This window comes from Mobula hypostoma, chromosome 3 (assembly GCF_963921235.1).
Source record: "Mobula hypostoma chromosome 3, sMobHyp1.1, whole genome shotgun sequence".
NCBI classification, from domain to species: Eukaryota; Metazoa; Chordata; class Chondrichthyes; order Myliobatiformes; family Myliobatidae; genus Mobula; species Mobula hypostoma.
Genome location: NC_086099.1, coordinates 81,698,102 through 81,719,992, shown reverse-complemented (window position 1 = coordinate 81,719,992; position 21,891 = coordinate 81,698,102). Strand labels below are relative to the sequence as shown.

General features: G+C 39.8%; 1 protein-coding gene across 2 annotated transcripts in view; it reads right to left on the bottom strand.

Moving 5' to 3' along the window:
- Positions 1-21,891, bottom strand: part of LOC134344100 (coiled-coil domain-containing protein 149-like) — a 106,596-nt gene that overhangs the window by 36,310 nt on the left and 48,395 nt on the right. The window contains exons 1-5 of one of the 2 annotated variants that reach the window (XM_063043358.1): positions 18,817-20,079; positions 17,143-17,259; positions 13,866-14,038; positions 8,589-8,661; positions 6,020-6,104 (exon numbers count right to left, since the gene is read on the bottom strand). In XM_063043358.1, coding sequence (XP_062899428.1) covers positions 6,020-6,104; positions 8,589-8,661; positions 13,866-14,038; positions 17,143-17,259; positions 18,817-18,864 — 496 coding nt within the window. In that variant the 5' untranslated portion in view covers positions 18,865-20,079. Of the gene's footprint in view, positions 1-6,019; positions 6,105-8,588; positions 8,662-13,865; positions 14,039-17,142; positions 17,260-18,816; positions 20,080-21,891 lie in introns of those variants that run through there. The other variant, XM_063043357.1, reaches the window with a different exon arrangement.

The following is a 21,891-nucleotide window of genomic DNA, read 5'->3' as shown; positions in this document are numbered from 1 at the left end:
TCTTCCTGCCTATCTTAATAAACTCAGTAAATTTAAAATCAGATTTTTCCATTTTGCACACATGGTAACATTTCAGGTGAACTTCCTGGTGAACAGGAACAGCTTCTTCCTCTCTGCCATACGATTCTCAAATGGACATTGAACCCATGAACACTACCTCACTTTTTTAATATATATTATTTCTGTTTTTGCACTATTTTAATCTAACTATTCAATATATATACTTACTGCAATTGATTTACTTTTTTTCTCTCTTTCTATATTACCACACATTGTACTGCTGCTGCTAAGTTAACAAATTTCACAACACATGCCGGTGATAGTAAACCTGATTCTGACATGGTAGATGTTTCAACTGTTAAAATAAATTCACTGATCAAATATTCTTGGTGAAGAGCTGTGCTCAAAAGGGTCATGGGTTGCAGGCATGCCTAAAAACAAAATTATTTTTCTGAACCATATTCTCTTTGAGTACAACTTCCCACGAGCAACGTGAGACAAGCAACCCTGCAAATTTCACTGCATCACATTTATAATGTATTTCAGTGATGTTGCTGCACCATAGACTTATTCAAGGATAACCATCCTGCTACACTTCAACATTGAACATCACAAATATCTTTTGGCAACTGGGACAAATTCCCCTTGGCATAAATTAGCATCAGGTCACTCATCAAAATGTTACACGAGTTGTAATTCTTTTCGTTAAAAAAAATTAATTTTCCAAATCTGCCTTTAAGAGGCTGCATGCTACATCAACTTTAATTTCCATCAAATAGCTCACATTTTTAATGCAGTCTTGCCATCCAGAATAGATGGTGAGGGTGGGGGGGGTGGGGGGTGGATAGCAAATTCACGTCATTAGAAGCTGGACTCATTTTTTTCTATTTCCAAACCATGCCCAGATTTTTGTGGAAAGAAGAAATACTGTTTTATTTTAAACTGTTTTCAATTTTAGATCTACATGTTCTGACTATTTTCCTTCTTCTAAAGATAGCAGATTTTTGAGGGGAATGATTTCATGTTAGATAAAATTATAAATCAACATTGGGTAACTTTAACCTTTACTTCAAAAAATTCACACCGAGGATAAATCCAAGTCTTATTTAAATAGTGGAAAACTGGGGAAAATGAAGATCCAGAGATATTCAAGGGTCTTCGTATGCAGAGCATTACAATGTGGTGGTCAGTTAGAAGATCTATTTTGTATTGATCAGAGGTTAAAGGCCAAGTGGACTGAATTTTCAAATTTGATCTTTCCTCCTACAAGAAGAAATTTAGTAATAGGCTAATACAGAAAAGATGGCTGAAGTGTGAAATGCCTCCTGCAAAAGAAATAGCTTCCAACTCAAGATGTTAAAATCCAAGATCAGCAAATATCTACTTTTGAAAAGATATGAAGGGATATGGAGCCTATGCAGGCATTTAGACCAGATCATCCATGATCTTATGGCATAGCAAAACTGGCTGCTGATTGCTTTTCTTGTATTCCTAACATGTGTTGCCACTGTAGAGAGAGGACATTTGTGAATGTGTCCTCCCTACAGATCAAGACTATAGTTTAATGTAAGAGCCTGAGCTTGTTTTTTGTATAGAACACTGACAAGTCATATGACAAGTCACTATTTGAGGAATGTCTGGATCAGATTCATAGATAGTTGTATATTCTGTACATGCATGTTTCTCATGCAATAGTAAAAGAAAGAATGAAAAAAAAATCAACAACGTAAAGAACATCTCAAAATTATTGCTGTGCTTCAGATCCTTGGGATGCCCAGTCTCCCTTCAACCACTTGCACTAAAATTTCTAATTTTCTTTCTTCATTTTGAGGCGACATCTGGTACTATTAAGCAGTCGCATGGATTCCAATAGTCTCTTATAAAAAAACGTAATATTATAATAAGGCTTCCTGCAGAGCAAACGCCAGGTTAAGAGACATTACAATTGCTGGGTTACCACAGCCATGGCGTACCTGAATGTCACCATGGAGAATTTTGTTGCTAATTCAAAATTGTTGCATTCACAAAAAGATCAATCTATTCAGTAACTTAAACTATGTCAAAAATAAAACACATTGTATAATTGATAATAATTCCAACGAACTTACGTTACTGGAAGAGAATACTTCCACAGCGTGCTGACACTGGAGAGGGTTCAAAGGAGGTTCATGAAAATGATTCCAGCATTGAAATGGCTTGTAATAAGAAGAGCATTTGATGGCTCTGGGTTTATATTCACTAGATTTTAGAAGAATGAGGGGTGACTTAATTGAAACCTATCGAATCTTGTAAGGTCTTGATAGAATGGAGATGATCTTTCCTATAGTGGGAGAGTCTAGGACCAGAGAACACAGCCTCAGAATAGAGGGGTGTTCTTTTAGAACGGAGATGAGAAGGAATTTCTTTAGCCAGACCGGTGAATTTCTGGAATTCATTGCCACAGGCAGCTGTCAAGGTCAAGTCTTAATGAATATTTAAGAGGTTGATAGATTCTTGACTGGTCAAGGCAAGAAGGGATATGGGGAGAAGGCAGGAGACCGGGCTGAGAGGAATAATGGATCAGCCATGATGATATGGCAGAACAGACTCAATGGGCCAAATGGTAAAATTCTGCCCTATATCTTATGGCCTTATAGTCTAATACCGTATATTTTCCATCAGATTGCAATTAGGGCAAGATTTATGTTCCAATACTATGTTCAGATATGACTTAAAAGGCAGATAACATGCTTTTGGAAGAATCACAATATTGATTTAACAATTTTAAATACAGGCACAAGTAATTTTCTTTGGAAAAATACTGAACTCTATCCTATTGCAAGATCACAAAGCATTTTTATTCCAAAACTTATTTCCGTTGTTTCTGGTCACTAAAAGCTATCCACAGACCAATCAATACAACTTTAACTCTTATCTCTTAAACACAACTTATTACTGTTAGCTGCTTGCATAAAACAACACAAAATCTAATTTTCAAGCAATTACTATTACTATAATAGCATTCCCTCTAACCATTAAGGACAGAAACACAAGTCATTAGCAAGATAAGACTGTGCCATTCAGCAGTCCCAAAGCCAATTAAACTCCTAACCCACCTGTATCCAATTACTCAGATATACAGTGCAACTTTTTAAAAATAAGTTGGATGGAGAAAATTGGAAAATGACATTATTTCAGATGCAAGGAAGAGAAATCTGTATTCATAACAATGAAAACAACTGACATTCACATGTTGAAACTCAGCTTAACTGACACTAGATGAATTTTCTCCACATTTTTAGGTGTCTTGGCCTTTTTGGAAATTTGATTCCCTATTCCTTTTAAGTTTAATTCTCCAAGCACATTTTAAAAATTATTTATTTAGAAATACAGCAGAGTAACGGGTCCTTCCAGACCAACAAGCCCATGCTGCTCTGTTGTACCCATGTGACCAATTAACCTATGAACCTGTACTTTGTTTGAATGTGGGAAGAAACCCATGCTCTTTACCAAGAGCAGCAGAATTGAATCATTGTCACTGGCACTGTTACTACCTGTTACGTGACAGTGTGCCCCTATATTTTTTGGAATAAAATGGCAGTGACAGTGGTGCAACAAAATAATTCCATCTGCAAGCGGATTTTCAAGCTTTATGGTGCAAAATAGCACAGTTCTTATTTATTCTTAGAACACACTGGTCTTACTAATCCAGATTTCCCTAATGCCATGCATTTAAAGTGGCAACAATTAAACTACATTATTTGTCCTCGCTGAGTCAACCCTGTCTGAATGTTGACCCCTTCAAACCACAGTATCAGGGAAACTTGATAAGTAAGACCTCCCATGATCTCAAATGGAATCTCAAGTGCGCCTTGTCTGCTTGGCCAGTAAAGTCAGGGCCAAAGTCACTCTCAGCTTTCTCAAGTAAGGATTATTCCTGGCTGTTGCTGATGATTTTCGAGCCATTTCACAGTTTGCTGCTCACGGGTGCATTAGAGAGATCACCTGATCTCCAGACTAAAGGAGAGGAGACTTCAGCTATTTATCATCGGCCCACAGGCAAAGTGGGTGCCTGGTTTCATTTCTGGCCCACTTACACAAAGAGCAGCACTGTTCTTCAGTAACCCTTCTCAGTCCTCCTGACCCTTCAAGAGTACTGTCCTCACCTCTGCCATCAAAACAGCAGCAGGAAAAATATTTCTTGTATCTCTGTAGGTCCCCTTAGGTGTTCACTTCAGAAAAATTACACCTGTTGGACTCTGTTGATTATTCCAAGAACTTGCAATATAGCAATAGGGAATGCCCATGAAATCATCTTTAATACAGAACCACCCAGGGAAACCCAACAATACTGAACCCTCAGAACTGAAGTACAGGATGAAGCACCATATTTTTACTGACTCATAAGGAGGTGTGACCTGATGACTCTTACCAATTTTTTAGATGTCCCATAGGAAGAATACTATCTGAAGGCATTGCAGCTTAGTACGGCAACTACTCTGTCCAAGAAATTGCGGAGAATTCTGAATACAACTCAGTCCATCATGAAACCCATTGAGCAGAAGATATAAACGTCTGAGGACTCTAACTACCAGATTCAAGGACAGCTCTCTCTCACTGTTATTAGATTCTTAAGTGAACCTCATACACTAAAAGATGAACTCCAGAACCCTTGATCCTTCCCCCATTCCCAATCTACCTCGTCTTTTCCATGGGCTTCATTTGTTTACCTGCACTGCACTTTCCTCGTAATCACAGTATAGTCAGCATTCTGTCTTCTTTTTACTGCCTCGAGGTAGTTAATCATTGCATGATCTGCTTGGATAGCATGCAAAACAAAAGCTTTTCACTGTACCTCAGTACCTGAGATGATAACAAACCAGTGCTAATTTCTGAACCGTGGAGCTATAATGCTGCAGATACGGTATTCTGCCTGCAGTTTGAGAAATCCTGCATGGGGATTTCAGGGAAGGGTATCACTGAGGTGGGAAGGGGTGAAATTTGTGAGTGGATAGGGGTGAGGTGTTAAGGAGATTTGAAAGGCAATTTTATTGTTAAAGTTCTATTGGGATAGATCAGCAACTTCATTCTTATTGTAATTTCTAAACAGGTTTCTAAGGATAGGGGTATGCAAGTTCATTGAGAAAACTCAGATCTAATCTCAAAAATAGAGCTGTCACCAACATTTCAAAGATGTTGACATTTATGGCCAGCAGAGTGAAAAACATATGGAGTTAAAGCTTTATCAATGGTTCTGCACATTTATCCAGTGAAATGTTGAACAATATAATCTGTCAAGTCAAAATTTGATTCCCAGCACTGATGGCTCATTGAAACGGAGGCTCTATAATGAATCCTCTGAGCTCTGAGTTAGTTAGTAGAGGTCTGGAGGGAGCTCCTGTCGGCTTCTGCTCCTGATCACTATCTTACGGCACAGCTTTCATCTGCATTTTGTCTGGATGTGGATGGAATCAGGTTTGGCTGTAACAATGACCTGAATTAGATAATCAATATTCATAAGCGAGGATCAAATAATAGCAGATATTTCAGTGAGTAACTAACAGCAAATGACACCAAGAGCATTATATCATTATTATTCAATACTTTATGAAAGAGAATACAAAATTGAGCTACATTTATTTCAGGAGCAACATAAAAGAAAGATCTATTTTAAATGTAAACCATTAAATCCACTGAATAACACTTGTTATTTTCTTTCCAGATTCAAACTAGCTGTGTGGGAAAGTGATCAGGAATTCTGCTCACTAAAGGCCCTTTGGGAAAGGCTTTGTGTGGAGGGGCGGGTCCATGTCCTCTCTTGCTGCATCCTTAAAATAGGAGAAATCAACTGCCGGGATAATTTTTCGAAGGAGGATCAGATGGAATTTGAATTGAAGAGCGCTAACATGTGCTGCGTAGAGGGTTTCTGATTCACCTTTGAAGGTTAAATCCTTCTAATCTGCTCTTCTTTACAAGAAGTAATGGTAGATAATGGTTCAGATTTCCTCTAACAATCCCGACCACGCTGGACATGCCTCACCTTGCTTGGCAGAAAGAACCCCTGTAAGGGCACTACTGTTGCCTCTTCCATTTGACTTTGTGTTCTTTTTACATTCAAGAGCATTCTATGTGAAAGAGAAATGATGTAATGTGGTGAGGAAATCATTTATTTTAATAGTTTAATCCAATCTTAACATACAGATTACACCATTAAATGAATAATAGAGTTCAGTTGAGATGTAAATGAATCAAGAGTTCATTCTCGTTCTTAATTACCATTATAAACTCAAATTACCTCAGAGAATTAAAGATATAGCAATCTTCAAAACAGATTTCAGTAACAGATACATAGGAAAAGCATTCTTAGTGAGGTATCCTAACTATGGACAGATACCAGGTTGTCCTGTGATTCCTCAGGACTGCTTATATTATTGGACAACCAAAGACAAGATAATTTCTAAAAACAATAAAACTACAGACAAAGGAGTTTTGAGGGCAGGGCAGTGGCTGTCACTACATGGACTTTATTAAGGCATTTGATGAGGTCCCTCATGGCAGGTCGGTTTGAAAGATATAGACACATGGGATCCAGGGTGAATTGCGAGTTTGGATTCTGAGCTGGTTTGCCCATAGAAGTCAGGCTGTAGGGGTGGAAGGCTGTTACTCTGGCTAAATATCTGTGATCAGTGATATTCCGGAAGTGTCACTGCTGGGACCTCTGTTGTTTGTGATGTTTATCAATGGCTTGCATGAAAATGGAGATGGGTGGTTTAGCAAATTTGTAGATGACATCAAGATTGTTGGAGTTGTGGACAGACTAAAGGACTATCATGTAATACAGCAGGTATAGATCAGTTAAAAGATATGGATTGAGAAGTGGCAGGTGGAGTTTATTCTGAGCAAGTGTGAGGTGTTTCATTTTGGGAGGTCAAATGAAAGCAGGAAGTACAGTTTATGGCAGACCTCTTAATAATATGGAGGTACTGAGGGATACTGGGGTCCAGGTCCACAGTTCATTTGAATAGTAGTAAAGAGGAGTACGACATGCTTACCATCACTGGTAGGTATACAAGAAAGGAAGTCACGCTGCAGCTACACAAAACATTAGCCAGACTGAACTGTGTGCAGTTCTAGTTGCCCCATTATGGGAAGGATGTGGAGAGGGTGCAGACGTGGTTTACCAGATTGCTACTTGTTTTAGAGGGTATGAGCCACAAGGAAAGGTTGCACAAACTTGGGTTGTTCTCCATATAGCATCGGAGACTGTGGGACACCAGATAGAGAACTTTTAAAATGAGAGGCATAGATAGGGTAGACAGTCAGAATCTTTTCCCCAGCAATAACAGTCTTAACAGAGCACATGCTTTTATGGGTTGGGGGGGGGGGGTGAAATTTAAAGGTGATGTGATAGGCAATTTTTTTTTAAATGCAGGGGGTGATAGGTGCCTGGAATAGGCTCCCTGGGGTAATAGAAAGCAGAAAGTTTGGTGGAGTTTAAGAGGCTTTAGATAGAAAGGAGACGACAAAGGGAACAGAGGGACATGGGTGATACACAGAAGGACGTTTAGTACAAATTGGCATTGCGACTGGCACAACATCCTGGGCTGAGTGCCCTGGCCAGTGCAATATGGTCCATACTTTACAGAAATCTAGAAACCAAAACAGAAAATAATGACTATATTCAGCAAGTCAGGCAAGGAATAAGTTAATTTTTTTTATTAAAAACAGCAAATGCTAAAAATTCTCAGTGAGACATTTGTGAAGAACAAAACAGGACTGACATTTCACTCTGATGACTTTTCCACCAGAAAAGCTCTGACAAAATATTATAGACCTGAAACATCAACTCTTGTTTGTCTATGTAGCTGATGCCTGACCTACTGAATATTTTATGTTTTTCTGTTTTTATAAGGCATCAACATTTTCTTTGCTAAGAGAGAAATGAAAGCAGGACAAGAAACAATAATTCCTTACCAGAGTGAAAACAAGCATTTGAAACCCAATATATATCTAAAGACAGGCACATGGGTTTTTGGTTCTATAAACAGGAATGCAAAAGTTCAATGAAGCAGTAATGCTCACTTTATAGAAAGCATCAGTTAACTTCCATAGATTCAAACACAAATTTGAAAATCTGACAGCAGGTTAAAAAAAAAAGCCAATTTACCAAAGTACAATTTTGGGCACATATTTATGAAGCCATGGAGATCTACCAAAGTAAATTCACAGCAAGAACTAGTAAAGAGAAATTGAAGTGATGATTTTTTTTATTTATGTGCTATATTATCAAAGATCAATTTTTTTATTATTCCAATTTTGTCCTTAATCTAGATGTATGTACACCAAGGGAATACACATTTATACAGGGCAGCCTGAGGATTTTGTAATCTGGATTACTGTAGAGGGAATGATGAATGTGGTCAGGTATTATGCTGGTTATTCAGTACCATAAACTTCAGTAACTTGGGACAAAATGACTTCCATAATAAAAGAACGACAACACAAATAAAGAATACAATTTGAAATGATTATAAATTTTATCCATTATTACTTATTCCAAATGTGTTGGCATGATATTTAATGCATTAATCAGTATTCCACAACAATACCTTGTATTTAGAAATGTTATTCTTAAGGATGTTGACTTCTTCCTGGATCTGCTTCAAATGCTCGTGCAGATATCTGGACATAGAAAAAAAATAAGATAGTTTTGCTTCTTTGCTCCATTATTGTCAAGGCAGACTAGCCAGCTTGCAAAGTAGAGTCGTGCTAGGAAGTTTGTGAACCCTGTAGAATTTTCTCTATTTCTGCATAAATATGACCTGAAATGTGATCAGAACTTCACGCAAGTCCAAAAACTAGATAGAGAGAACCCTATTAAATAAATCACATGAAACATTATACTTGTTCATTTATTTATCGAAGAAACAATCAAATAATACATGTACTTGTTGGAAAAAGTATGTGAACCTTTGCTTTCAGGAACTGGCGTGACCACCCCCCCCACCACCCACTTGTATAGCAATAACTTCAATCAAGCATTTCCAGTAACCGTTGATCAGTCCCCCACATCGGCCTGGAGGAATTTTAGGCCATTCCTCCTTACACAACTGCTTCAACTCTGGGATGTTGGTGGGCTTCCTTGCATGAACTGCTTGCTTCAGGTCCTTCCACAACATTTGTATCAGATTAAGGTCAGGACTTTGACTTGCCCATTCCAAAACACAAATTTTCTTTTTTTTTCAGGCGTGTGCCTGCATTTGTGCGAGTCTGTGCATGTGCGTCTGCGTGTGTGTGCGTGCATGCATGACGATGTCTTTTTCATGGCTTTTTACAAGGCGTGGAGTGAGAGAGAGACTCTGTAGGGCACCACTGCTCACACAGACATTTTCGCAGTATTTTTCCCTTTTTATTTTACAAGGTCGAGTTGCGATCTCGACACTCAACCCAGCACGGATGGAAAGTGTACTCGGGAGTGGACTGACTGGTCTTAAACTTGGGAACCTCTGCTCCCGGGTCCGGCGCTGATGTCATTGTGCCACCAGCCGGCCCAAAACACAAATTTTCTTCTTTTTAAACCATTCTGTTGTTGATTTACTCTGGCCTTTCTAATTATCATCTTGTTGCATCATCCAATTTCTATTAAGCTGCAGGTAATGGACTGCTAACGACATTCTCCTGTAAAATGTCTTGATATAATTTTAAATTCATTGTTCCCTCAGTGATTGCAAGCTGTCCAGGCCCTGAGGCAGCGAAGCAGCTCCAAATCATGATGCTCCTTCCACCATGCTTCACAGCTGGGATGAGGTTTTGGTGTTGGTGTGCAGTGCCCCTTTTCCTCCAAACATAGCAATATGCATTTCTGCCAGAAAGTTCAAATTCTGTCTCATCTGTCCACAGAACATTGTTCCAGACGTATTGTAGAACATCCAGGTGCTACTTTACGAGATGTGCAGCAATGGGTTTCTTGGAGAGCAGTAGTTTTCTCTGTGAACGCCACTCTTGTTCGGTGTTTTTCTTATCGTGGAGACAGGAACATAGACTTTAGCAAGTTCTAGAGATTTCTGCAGGTCTTTTGGTGTTACCCTTGGGTTCTTTTTCACCTCCTTCAGCATTGCACGTTGTGCTCTTGGTGTGATCTTTGCAGGATGCCCACTCCGAGGGAGAGTAGCTGAAGTACTGAGTTTCCTCCATTTATAGAGTCTCTTACTGTGGACTGATGAACATTCAGGTTTTTAGAAATGCTTTTGTAGCCTTTTCCAGCTTCTCTACAATTCTTTTTCTAAGGTCTTCCTAAAGTTGTTTCGATTGCGGCAGGGTTCACATAAATAAATCTTTCTTGAGAAGCGGAGACTCTGACAGTAACCTGACTTTGTGTGTATTTTTTTTATAGGGCAGAATGCCTCTACATCCCACACCTCCAATCTCATCTCATTGATTGGAACACCTGACTCCAAATAGCTTTCGTAGAAGGCATTACCCCAGAGGTTCACATACTTTTTCCAACAAATACGTGTTGGATCGTTTTCTCAATAAGTAAATGAACGAGTATAATTTTTTTGTGTTATTTATTTAATTGGGCTCTTTTTATCTAGTTTTAGGACTTAGGATGAAGATCTGATCAGATTTTAGGTCATACTTATGCAGAAATAGAGAAAATTCTACAGGGACCACAAACTTTCTAGCACAATTGTAGGCCTGAAGACAGCCACCATGAGATCATTCATGTGAGGTTCTGCTTCCTTTGGAATTTCATCAATCACATGTCAACTCATCTCTCATCAGAATAAGTAATACTATCCATACTTGTTTTTGAATGATTGGAACTGATACACTAAGTTTCACTCAACGTAATCAGCAGGGGTTTTTAGTTTTAATTGCTTTATCATCTTGACCCTAACAAACAGATTAACTCCATCACAGAGGCAGAAGTGAAGCCAAGTTCCTTTTCAGAGACAGATAGACATTTAAATAAGATCGATTACAGACAGAGACCTATGTAAAAGATCTATCCTCGAGACAGATCTATATGCAAGATCTAACTCAGAGACAGACCCATAGATAATGCTTATTGCATGAATTGACCTGTGGACTACTTTGAAGACAAGGCTATAAACTAGACTGTTTTCAAAACAAAACAGATCTCTTTTACAAAACTGACTTCCAAGCAAGTTAGGGAACAGGGAGAGAAGTGGGTAGATAGGTTACTTCAGTGGAGTTTTGTGGATGGAAACTAAGAGCTAAAGAGTCTTAAAACCTTTCCTTTTTAGTGCGCACATTTACATTTGCCCCACAATGCAGACATCCCACCCTGCAAAAACTCATTTCAGGGAGGTAGCACCATCAATTTGCGGGAGATTCCTGGAACTTCCGGGAGAGGTGGGATGTCTGCAATAGAGTAACTCCTTAGCAGCTAGTCAGCTAGTTTAAATAACATTAGCTATGCTAATGAACGAATGACACCTGTTAAACTCACCTCAACATGTTTTTTACAGTCTTAACCCACCATGGGCTATAGAAAAGTCACTGTTGCAAACAGTGCAGTGAGCAACACTGTCATTACTTTTGACCCCTATTAGGCAGGGGTACACTTTAGGGTAGTCTGGGGAGATGTACGTTTTACATTTTCTTTTTTTTTTGGAACACTCTACCATGGCACTCTCTCGCTCGCTCTCTCTCTCTCTCTCTCTCTCTCTCTCTCACAGTCGCTCTCGCTCGCGTGCTCTCTCTCGTGGTCGCTCTCACTTGCTTTCTCTCTCGCTCTCTCTCGTGCACTCTCTCTCTCATAGTCGCTCTCGTGCGCTCTCTCTCTCTCTCTCATAGTCGCTCTCGTGCGCTCTCTTGCCTTCTCTCACTTGCTCTCAAAAAATTGATTTCCGTGACATTGCATATAATTTGCGGGCATCAGGGAGCCACTATTAATATGCGGGAGACTCCCGGAACTTCCTGGAGAGGTGGGATGTCTACACAATGGAAGCTTATAAAGTGTCTTACATGGCATCTTCTGACTGTAGATTCTCTTTCTGTTATATATCCAACAGCAATGCCTCCTCCCTTATTCTTCCTGAAGCTATATAATTATGATAGGGAAGTTATCTCTGAAACTAAGCTAAGTGAAACTAGCACTGTTTGATTCACACTAGAATTAATCCTGTTCAAAATCAGACGGGTGTAAACTGCACTCGTCTCAGGAAACTCACACTTTTGTTATTTAAGTGTGACATTTATACTCTTACAAAGCATCACTCACTGGCTGAAATATTCAAGTGGGACTGAAACTGTCAAAAGGAAGTCAAAAGAAAAATGAGTCTTATTGTGAGATGTGACCTTTTAAACAGAAAGAAAAAAAATCAAGATTTGAAAATTATGTTTAAAAATAGGACACTGGGCCTTTATCTTAGGTGTGAATGCAAATCCTTATATGAAACATAAGGACTGGGACAACAGGGGAAGATACTGACAATAGTGACAGCCATCTTCTTTTAGTAATTGGGTACTATGAGGTTTTTGGAAAGTTTCAAATATATTCCGTGTTCTCATTGAGGACACTAGACACCCTAATCTTTGTGGGTGTGCACAAAGGACATTTAAGTCTAACTACTCAGTAACTTGCCTTTATCTCCACAGATTAGGGGGTCACCATTTAAATTAGAAATTTTGTGCTAAAATTGTCTATAAACATTGGTTAAAATGTCTGTAGTCAAGTAATGAAAATATGGCAATTAACCAGTACCACATATGTAGCTGCATTACCAGAAGAAAATTTAATCATGGCTATTTAGATAATAGGACAATTTCTTCCTGAACCATATTTTCTTATTGTATAATATTGAGCCCTATTGAGGCGTTCAGGTTAAATTAGCTTTATTTAAAGTTGTGTAAATTTAAATTCTAACTGCTACTGAAAGAATATATCAGACAGCTGCACATGTCAATTTGCCCCTGATGGAATTTCCATTTCCATTTACAGAACTTGCTAGTGTACCTTGCTTGAATTTTATGATCCCACATCAGAACACCAAGGGATAAATGTAAATCAGTAGGAGGATGGAATTAAATTTCAGGTGCTTCACTGTGCATGCCCCCATCAGCAAAAATTAGGTGCCTATTTCTGCAGTATATTAAAAATAATCTTCAGTGTGAAAATGTGGAACAAAGAATATACTCCATGAGTGAGGAATATGCGACACCTTTCTCATAAATGAAATTATTCTCCTTTGCTTCCCACTGAGTATCTATACAATGTATGGTTCTGTTTTAATTCCTTTTTAGAACTGACACTATTGCAGCACACAGCGTGCCCTGATGGTTTTCTGTAGACTACATGTCCTGCCTTTCATTTTCTTCCTGAGGAGACGCCAAATGAAAATGCCTCTAAATGGAGATGGCTTGACTGAGGGATCTGGATCAATCAGTGGTCCGTGCAAAGCAGACCAGCTCTCAGTAAAGATAGTTTCAGAGATCTTAATATCCTAAGGACAAAAAAAAGGAAAGGAGCTAATTTAACAGTTCTCATCAATATCCACTGGAAATTATGTCTACATGGTAAATTGATGAGGACAAGACTAGACTTGCCCATAGTAATTTATATGTTAAGCTTCATATCCAGCACTCTGTGGCCAAACTCACGGGTGAAAAATGAACAGCAAGTAAAGTGTCAACAGTGAGTGGATGTTATACAACCATGTGCTAACAACAGCCAACCTCAGGAGAGGAAACAATAAGTCAGAGAGTTGTTGTACAGGGAAAATACAAGTTATCTCATGCATTTATAATAATATATCATACATTTCTATTCTCTGACAATGAGCACACATATAATAAGAAGTAGTTGTCATTTCCTAGCTGCCAAAAGAATGAGACAAAAGAGAATGGCTCAGAATCACCTGTTCTCCATGCACAATGCATCAACATCAATTATACGGTTTTCATGTCCTCCAAGAATATGGTTAATCTCTTGATTTAGACGGTCAGATTTCTCCTGGTAAAAAGAGCGCTCAACCTTAACATCCTGAAGCTCATCCATTGCTGCTTGGTAGTCGTGATCCAACCGTTCAATCTGTAACAAAATAAAATTATTGGCAAATTACTCTATACTTGAAGACAAAGTCAGACCATTTACCCGAAACATTGCAAACAGATTTGTACATAAATTTTAAATTGCAGACCTCTTCTAATAAAAGCATCTATTTTTAAAACTGAATAATTTCTTACACGTCTGTATTCAGCAACAATTTCCTTCAGCCGAAGTCCAGCTGCAGGACAGCGAGTTTAAATTTGTATGCATGTGGTCAGCTGCATAACTAGGAAACTTTATTGGGACCCTGGTCTTCTAATGAGAAACACAATTACTTGTCAGTAATATAGATGGTACTGTGGCACAGCAGCTACCACTGCTTGTTCATAGCTCTTGGGATCCAGGTTTTAATCCTAATCTTAGCTGCTCTCTGAGGGGAGTTTGTAGGTTCTTCCCATGACCATGTAGGCTAACATAATTTTCAGATTCATACAAAGATTCATTTAACACATGTACTTTGAAAGATGCAATGAAATGTGTCATTTCTATCAGAAACCAACACAATCTAAGCGTCGTCACACATTCTGTTGCCCATGATGTTTGCAGAACACACAAGTAACAACAGCAGTCACAAAAAACAACCGTGAAACAAATCCCTTAACTCCCTCCCACCCACAAGCACACATCTACACACACATACAAACGGTCTTTGAACATCAGGACAGATCGTTTCTGAGCCTCCAGCAGACTCCTGGGTTCACAGACACTAGGTGTCACTTCTGGACTTCTGATCAACCTTTGGGCTTTGATCCTCAGTATTAACCCCAGAATTTGCCAATGGCAATGAACGTAGACCCTGAGCTCCATGCCTCGAACTCTGGACTCCCTGACCATGGGATCCCAAACACTAAGCCTTGAACTCCAGTCTCACCGATGTGTAACTAAGGGCTCGCCAACCCTCGTGCCTCCTGCCCACAAGGAACCCAGATCCTGGAATTCGCTATCAACTTGATAACTGGGATTGGGGGTAGCGAGTGAAGGCATCAGCCCTCATCCTCACTGGTCTGCCGGCCCAACATCTGACCACAGGTATCCTTCATCACACATCCACATTGCTGGTCTTTGAATGCAAAGTGCAGAGTGGAGGACTAGACTCTGGCCTGACCTTTACTACCCCCACATCCCTGTCCCTAAACTGACCTCTAACTCCTCTCACTGTCCCCTTCACCTTCCCTTTAAGCCTAAGAAATAACTAAATCTGAACAAAGACCTCGACGGAGACTGCAGGTCTAGTCTGGAAGACCTTAAGCCCAGGGTTTTTGCTAAGCCACTATAAATTAGCCCTTCGTCTATCTGGCAAAGGTACTACCACAGTGTGGTAGGGTACAGTGTTCCAGGATTGAGGTTCATCATGATAAGAGGACAGTGACGCATTTCCAAATCAGAGTGATGAGGAATTTGGAGGGGTGCATGCAGGTCGTCAGAGTTGCACATGCCGGGAGCCCTTGATCTTTGCACGATTCAAAGGTACAGTCAGAATAGGCACGACAGGCAATTGCAGTTCCCCCACCAACACCCCTCCACCCACAACTACCTCCATCCTCATCCTCTTAGCCATTATGACAATGATTAAGTAATGAGGAAGCATAAAAAAATTCAATGACAGAGTCACAGGAAAGAATAGCTGGCATGAAATGACCATCACACTTACAAAGCAATACACTAAATCTGTTGTGCACAATTTTTTTGTGAAGAAGACCAAATCATCAATGCAAAACACTTCCGACAGCCACTTACATTAAACATGTTTTGTTTTGGCAAGCAGTATTCTTCCAAAAGAGCCTCATGGAACTTATGTCATTGGTGATCATTTTCCGCCCTTTTTTCCAATAACGCTTGCTCTGCTGGACACCTTTCCTTTCTCAGTCCACATTTTCTTCTGTGGTAACTTTCCCACCTTGTCCCTCTGCATCAACCAATACCTCACAATACATGTTCTGCTCCCCACTTTCACCCCATGCAAAGTTCCTACCTACCTTGCCAATGAACTTCATGTTCTCCATGTTCTTTTTAAGATTCTGCAATCCCTTTGATTGCTCAGGAGAGGGTATATTTTTAAACTGAATAATCCCATTTGGCAGACAACCAGATTCCATAAAACTGCAGTGGATCTGATTTGGTGGCTCCATAAAGTCTGTTCATTTTTCATTGAACCACTCAACTGGAAAGACTCTATGTTGACTATTTAAGTATGAACACACAGGCCGGCCAGATCCATCACAAAGGTCGGATTTGGCACGTGGCCGTAGCTTATATTAATGACTTGGACTGAAGTTGTGGCTACTGCAAAGTTGGCAGAGAAAGATACAGATGCAAGCAGATATTAGTGAAATCTACTGTACATTAAATTGTTTGATCCAAATTTTAATGCTGTAGAGTTGGTTTGAGAATAACAAAACTGGAAAATGGAGGGAGCAGAACTAAACATTAACCTTATGCCTACGTATTAAAGTACATGGGATGTTAAAAGTTATCTTAACAGGTAATGACTAGCTAGCTGCTCTGGTAAAGACTGAGTTGCTAGGGGATAGTGAAGTAGGGAGGAAGGTAACAAGAGACTGGATAGTAGTTTATAGCTTTATTTACAATAACAGCATTGAACAGCATTCTATTCTACGCTGTAGTCTGCTGGGGCGGCAGGATGAGAACAGCTGACGCCAAGAAGATCGATAAGCTCGTCAGAAAGGCTGGTTCCGTTCTGCGGAGTGGAACTGGATTCCCTGGTGGTCGTGTCTGAGAGGAGGTTGCTGCAGAAGCTACGGAGCATTATGGACAATCCCTCTCAATCCCTCCGTGACATACTGGACAAACAGAGGAGCACCTTTAGTAACAGACTGAATCCAGTGAGGTGCACCACTGAACCCCACAGGAGATCCTTTCTCCCTGTGCCCATGAGACTCTACAACTCCTCCTCCTTAAGTATAGAAGTATACGCTTTCACTTTTTAATACACATTTTGTATTTTTTTGTACCACAATGCTTACATTTTGTATCTTAAAGTATATATTTCAGACTGAGCAACATAAACTTCCTCTCGATAAATAAAGGTTTATCTTAACTTAACAGCGTAGTTTCTTTTTTTTTACCTGCTCATGTGTTTTTTCCAACTGCTGAACAAGATCTTCACGTTCATGTGCAGGAAAATGGCGAGACCCAACTTCTTCATCACCTAAACGTTGTTTTGCAATAGTCATTCTCAGGAGCTCAAGGAAAAAGAAAATAGAGAATCATCACCTGCTTGAAAGTCCAATTCAATCTTCAGAGTGCAGAGTTCTTAGCAGCATTTCGGTGACTGCAGTCTGCATTTCAGTTAACTATTCATTTAAAACAAACTAATAGCTTTGATCATCAAAACCAGAGTTTTAGTCTGTGCAACACTTTGATTTTCAGGAGGATGATTACTGGTCACTTTACAACCTTTGATATTAATTGCTTGTAAAGATCAATGGTCTTCTAACCATACACCGATTTATGAACTTTCTAAAGTAGTTCACTGATGTAGTGTGCAAAAATTTTTAAAAATCTTAATTTTGAGATAGCATTTAAGACCATAAGATATAGGAACAGTAGGCAATTCGGCCTATCGAGTATGCTCTGCCATTCAATCAAGGATTGATCCAATTCTTCCAGTCATCCCCACTCCCCTGCTTTCTCCCCACACCCTTTGATGCCCTGGCTAAACAAGAATGTATCTATCTCTGTCTTAAATGCACCCTATGACTTGGCCTCCACAGCTGCTCGTGGCAACAAATTCCACAGATTTACCACTCTCTGACAAAGTAATTTCTGCGCATCTCTGTTCTAAACTGACGTCCTTCAATCCTGAAGTCATGCCCTCTTGTCCGAGAGTCCCCGACTATGGGAAGTAACTTTGCCATATCTGATCTGTTCAGGCCTTTCAACATTTGCAATGTTTCTATGAGATCCCCCCTCATTTTCCTGAACTCCAGGGAATACAGCACAAGAGCTGCCAGACATTCCTCATATGGTCACCATCATCATTAGGTGCCATGCCCACTTTGAGCTTTGACTGCCATTTCTCTTTTTGTGTTTGCTCTGTTCATGACATCCTTGTTAGATATTCGTTTCATCCATGATATTCTTTGCATCCCCCTCAAAAACCACACCTCTGTTGCTACAATTCATTTCCTCATGTTACTAGATATTGTCCAACATTCTGAGCCATATAACATAACTGGATAAACGTAAGGACTTATATTCTATAGGATTTGCTTTCTTCCGTCACCTTTCTTCTATTAGATTTTTGATTTCATCTGTCATCCATTTATTCTTTGTGTTTTTTTCGTTTTTAGGAATCACTGACTTTGCTGATTCTACCAAGGCATCCTTTAGAGAGTTAAATTTCATTTCTACATGATTTCTATCATCTTCAACAGATTCTACTTCTAGACTTGGAAATCTATTCCTTACTTCAATTGTAAATTTTTGTCTTAAGTTTTCTTCTTTAATTAATTGCAAGTGGTCAAGGGATTGTTCAGGTTTTTGCTTCTTTAGTTTTTTAAGTTTTACTTTTACATGACATACTGCTGGGTTATGGTCACTATTACAGCCTGCACTTGGATATGTTTTGCACTGAGTCACTGAGTTTCTAAATCTTTGGTTTATAGTAATAAAGTCAATTTAATTTCTAGTGTTATCACCTGAACTTTTCCAGGCCCACAAGCGTCCTGGATGGTTTTTAAAGTAGGTATTCATAATGACCTGATTATTCATCTTGCACCATTCTACCCATTTCTCACCTCTTTCATTTCTTTCCCCTCGTCCAAATTTTCCTCTGGTATTTCCATCAGCACCTTGTCCTACTTTAGCATTTAGATCTCTCATGACAATAACAGTATCTTGAGATCTGCATCCATTCTTTACTTGTTCAAGCTCTTCGTAGAATTTATCTATATCTTCATTTGTTCCATCTGTTGTTGGTGCATATACCTGTATAATTGCTAAATCAAATGGTTGTCCTCTGAATCTAACAAGGAGCACTCTTTCTGATATTGCCCAATGTCCTAAAACACTTTTTGCCATGTTTTCATCCATAAGAATTCGTACTCCATCAGTATGGGGTGTTCCACAAGAATAAACTAGTGTTTTATTTCTAATCTGACATGTTCCAGCACCTATCCAATGAACTTCACTAATTCCCATAATGTTAATCTTTAGTCTTTCCATTTCATTTATCACATTGTCCAATCTTCCTGCTTGATATTACGTTCTTACATTCCAAGTGGTAATAATTTTCTTTTGTGTTGCTTGAATTTTATGAGCAGTAGCTTGATGACGGTCGGGGATTCCCTGCTGGCCAGAATCAACCATACCGAGCGAAGCATCTTCAGAATTGTCTTGAAGATCCTCTTGACCCTGTTGTTGTATGATACATTTTGTGAGTTTGACCATGGTTTTCTTAGCAAATAGCAATGGTGATTTGCTATCGCCTACCTTTGGGCTAACTAAAGAAATCGCCATTTCTCTTCCCAAATGTTAGCCATTGTCATTTGAGGTCATAGCTCATCCGCCTTCTCCATCATAAGTTCAGTTACTGAACCTGCCGGATCTGCCGTTGGCCTTCGCTCGTATCCTGAGCAGGAACCCTTGCAGCTGCTACCGTTCCTGGGAACAATGAATGACTAAGGGGTAACTCGACTTACCCCAAAGCTCTGAAAGTCCCCAATCAGAGCCTCATCACCGGTTGCAGTTTAGAGTCATACCCAGGACTGACCTCATACTGTAACCCTTTCATTTATTAGTAAATACTTCCCCAGTATGTTAAATTGACCGAATAGAAATTATTTTTTTCCTTACTCTGTAAAACAGAAAAGGTGGATTATAAACTGTACAGCCTATGAGAATGATTGGGAAATTTTAACTAACCCTTCTCCATGTTAAGCAGGCAAGGAATGGGTTATTGAATCTGCTAAAGTTGTCTCCAACCCAATGCAGGCCCACCCACTTTTTTTCCAACCATCATGGCACTTGAACCAGGAATGCAAGGTACTTCATCACAATATTTAAATTGGATACCTTTCCTGTGAATTTGGAAATCCTGCACAGTCAGGATATTTTCAAAAGGCATTTGATAAGGTGCCACACATGAGGCTGCTTAACATGATAAAATCCTATGACATAACAGGAAATAGACAGGCATGGATAGAGGAATGGCTGACAGCCAGGAGGCAGCAAGTGGAAATAAAGGGGGCCTTTTCTGATAGGGGTGAAATAGGTTGTAACTGGGTTACCTGTCTGGACATGCCTGGATACGCCCCTCTGCTGACTGCTCCTGTGGCTCCTCCCACAGACCCCTGAATAAAGGCCATTGTGTCACTGCTGCTCCCACAGTCCAGGACAGATACTCAGCATGGACGTTGGTCCATTTACTGTTAATAAAAGCCTTTCAGTATTTACTCTACTTCCAGTCTTTTGGTGTAATTGATAGTGCATCAATTTTATTAACAGTAATTTTAAGGAATGGATCCATGTCCATGCTGTATGTCTATTCTGGACTGTGGGAGGAGCGGTGACACAATGGCCTTTATTCAGGGGTCTGTGGGAGGAGCCACAGGAGCAGTCAGCAGAGGGGCATGTCCAGACAGGTAACCCAGTTACAACCTATATACATGGTTTACCACAGTTCCTCAGGGATCAGTATTGGGACCGCTACTTTTCACATTGTTCATTAATGATTTGGATAATGGAATTGATGGCTTTGTGGCAAAGTTTGTGGATGATATAAAGATGGATGGACGGGTGGGTAGTGCTGAGGAAGCAATGCGATTGGGCAAAAAGGTGGCAGGTGGAACACAGTGTTGGGAAATATACGATAATGCATTTTGGTAAAAGGAACAATAGTGTGGACTATCTAAATGGGGAGAAGGTTCAAACATTAGAGGTGCAGAGGGACTTAGAATTCCTTGTGCAGGACTCCCAGAATGTTAATTTACAGGTTGAGACTGTAGTAAAGGCGGCAAATGCAATGTTGGCATTTATTTCAAGGGGAATAGAATATAACAGCAAAGAGATAGTGCTGAGGCTTGATGAGACACTAGTCAGACTGCAATTGGAGTACTGTCAACAGTTTTGGGCTCCTTATCTCAGAAAGGATGTGTTGTCATTGGAGAGAGTCCAGAGGAGGTTCACGAGGATGATTTCAGGAATGAAGAGGTTAACATATGAGGAGTGTTTGGAAGCTTTGGGCCTTTACTCACTGGAATGAGAAGAATGCGTGGGGACCTCATTGAAACTTCCTGAATGTTGAAAGGACTAGGTAGGGTGGGTGTGGAAAGTACATTTCCCATGGTGGGGGTATCCAGAACTAGATGGCACAGCCTCAGAATTGAGGGGGTGACCCTTTAGAACAGAGGTAAGGAAGAATTTATTTTTAGCCAGAGAGTAGTGAATCTGTGGAATGCTCTGCCACAGACTGTGGTGGAGGCCAAGTCCGTGGGTATATTTAAGGCGGAATTTGATGGTTTCCTGATTGGTCAGGGCATCAAACGATATGGTGAGAAGGCAGATGTATAGGATTGAGTGGGATCTGGGATCAGCCATATTGGAATGGTGGAGTAGACTTGATGGGCTGAATGGCCTAATTCTGCTCCTAGGTCTTATGGTTATTCCAAGGTTTAGGAATCTCTTCAGTAAAAGAAGTCAGATAAAGCAGTTCTTCATGGGAATAATTAGTGGTCAAGGAAGGTTTAGTAACCACAGTCACTCAATTACTTTTGGAGAGTGTTTTGTTTTGAAGGGAGTACCTGTTTTGAGAGAGCTTACGCAGTTGACAACATCAACATTCATGGCAGAATGGTTACTTTCACTTGATTTCC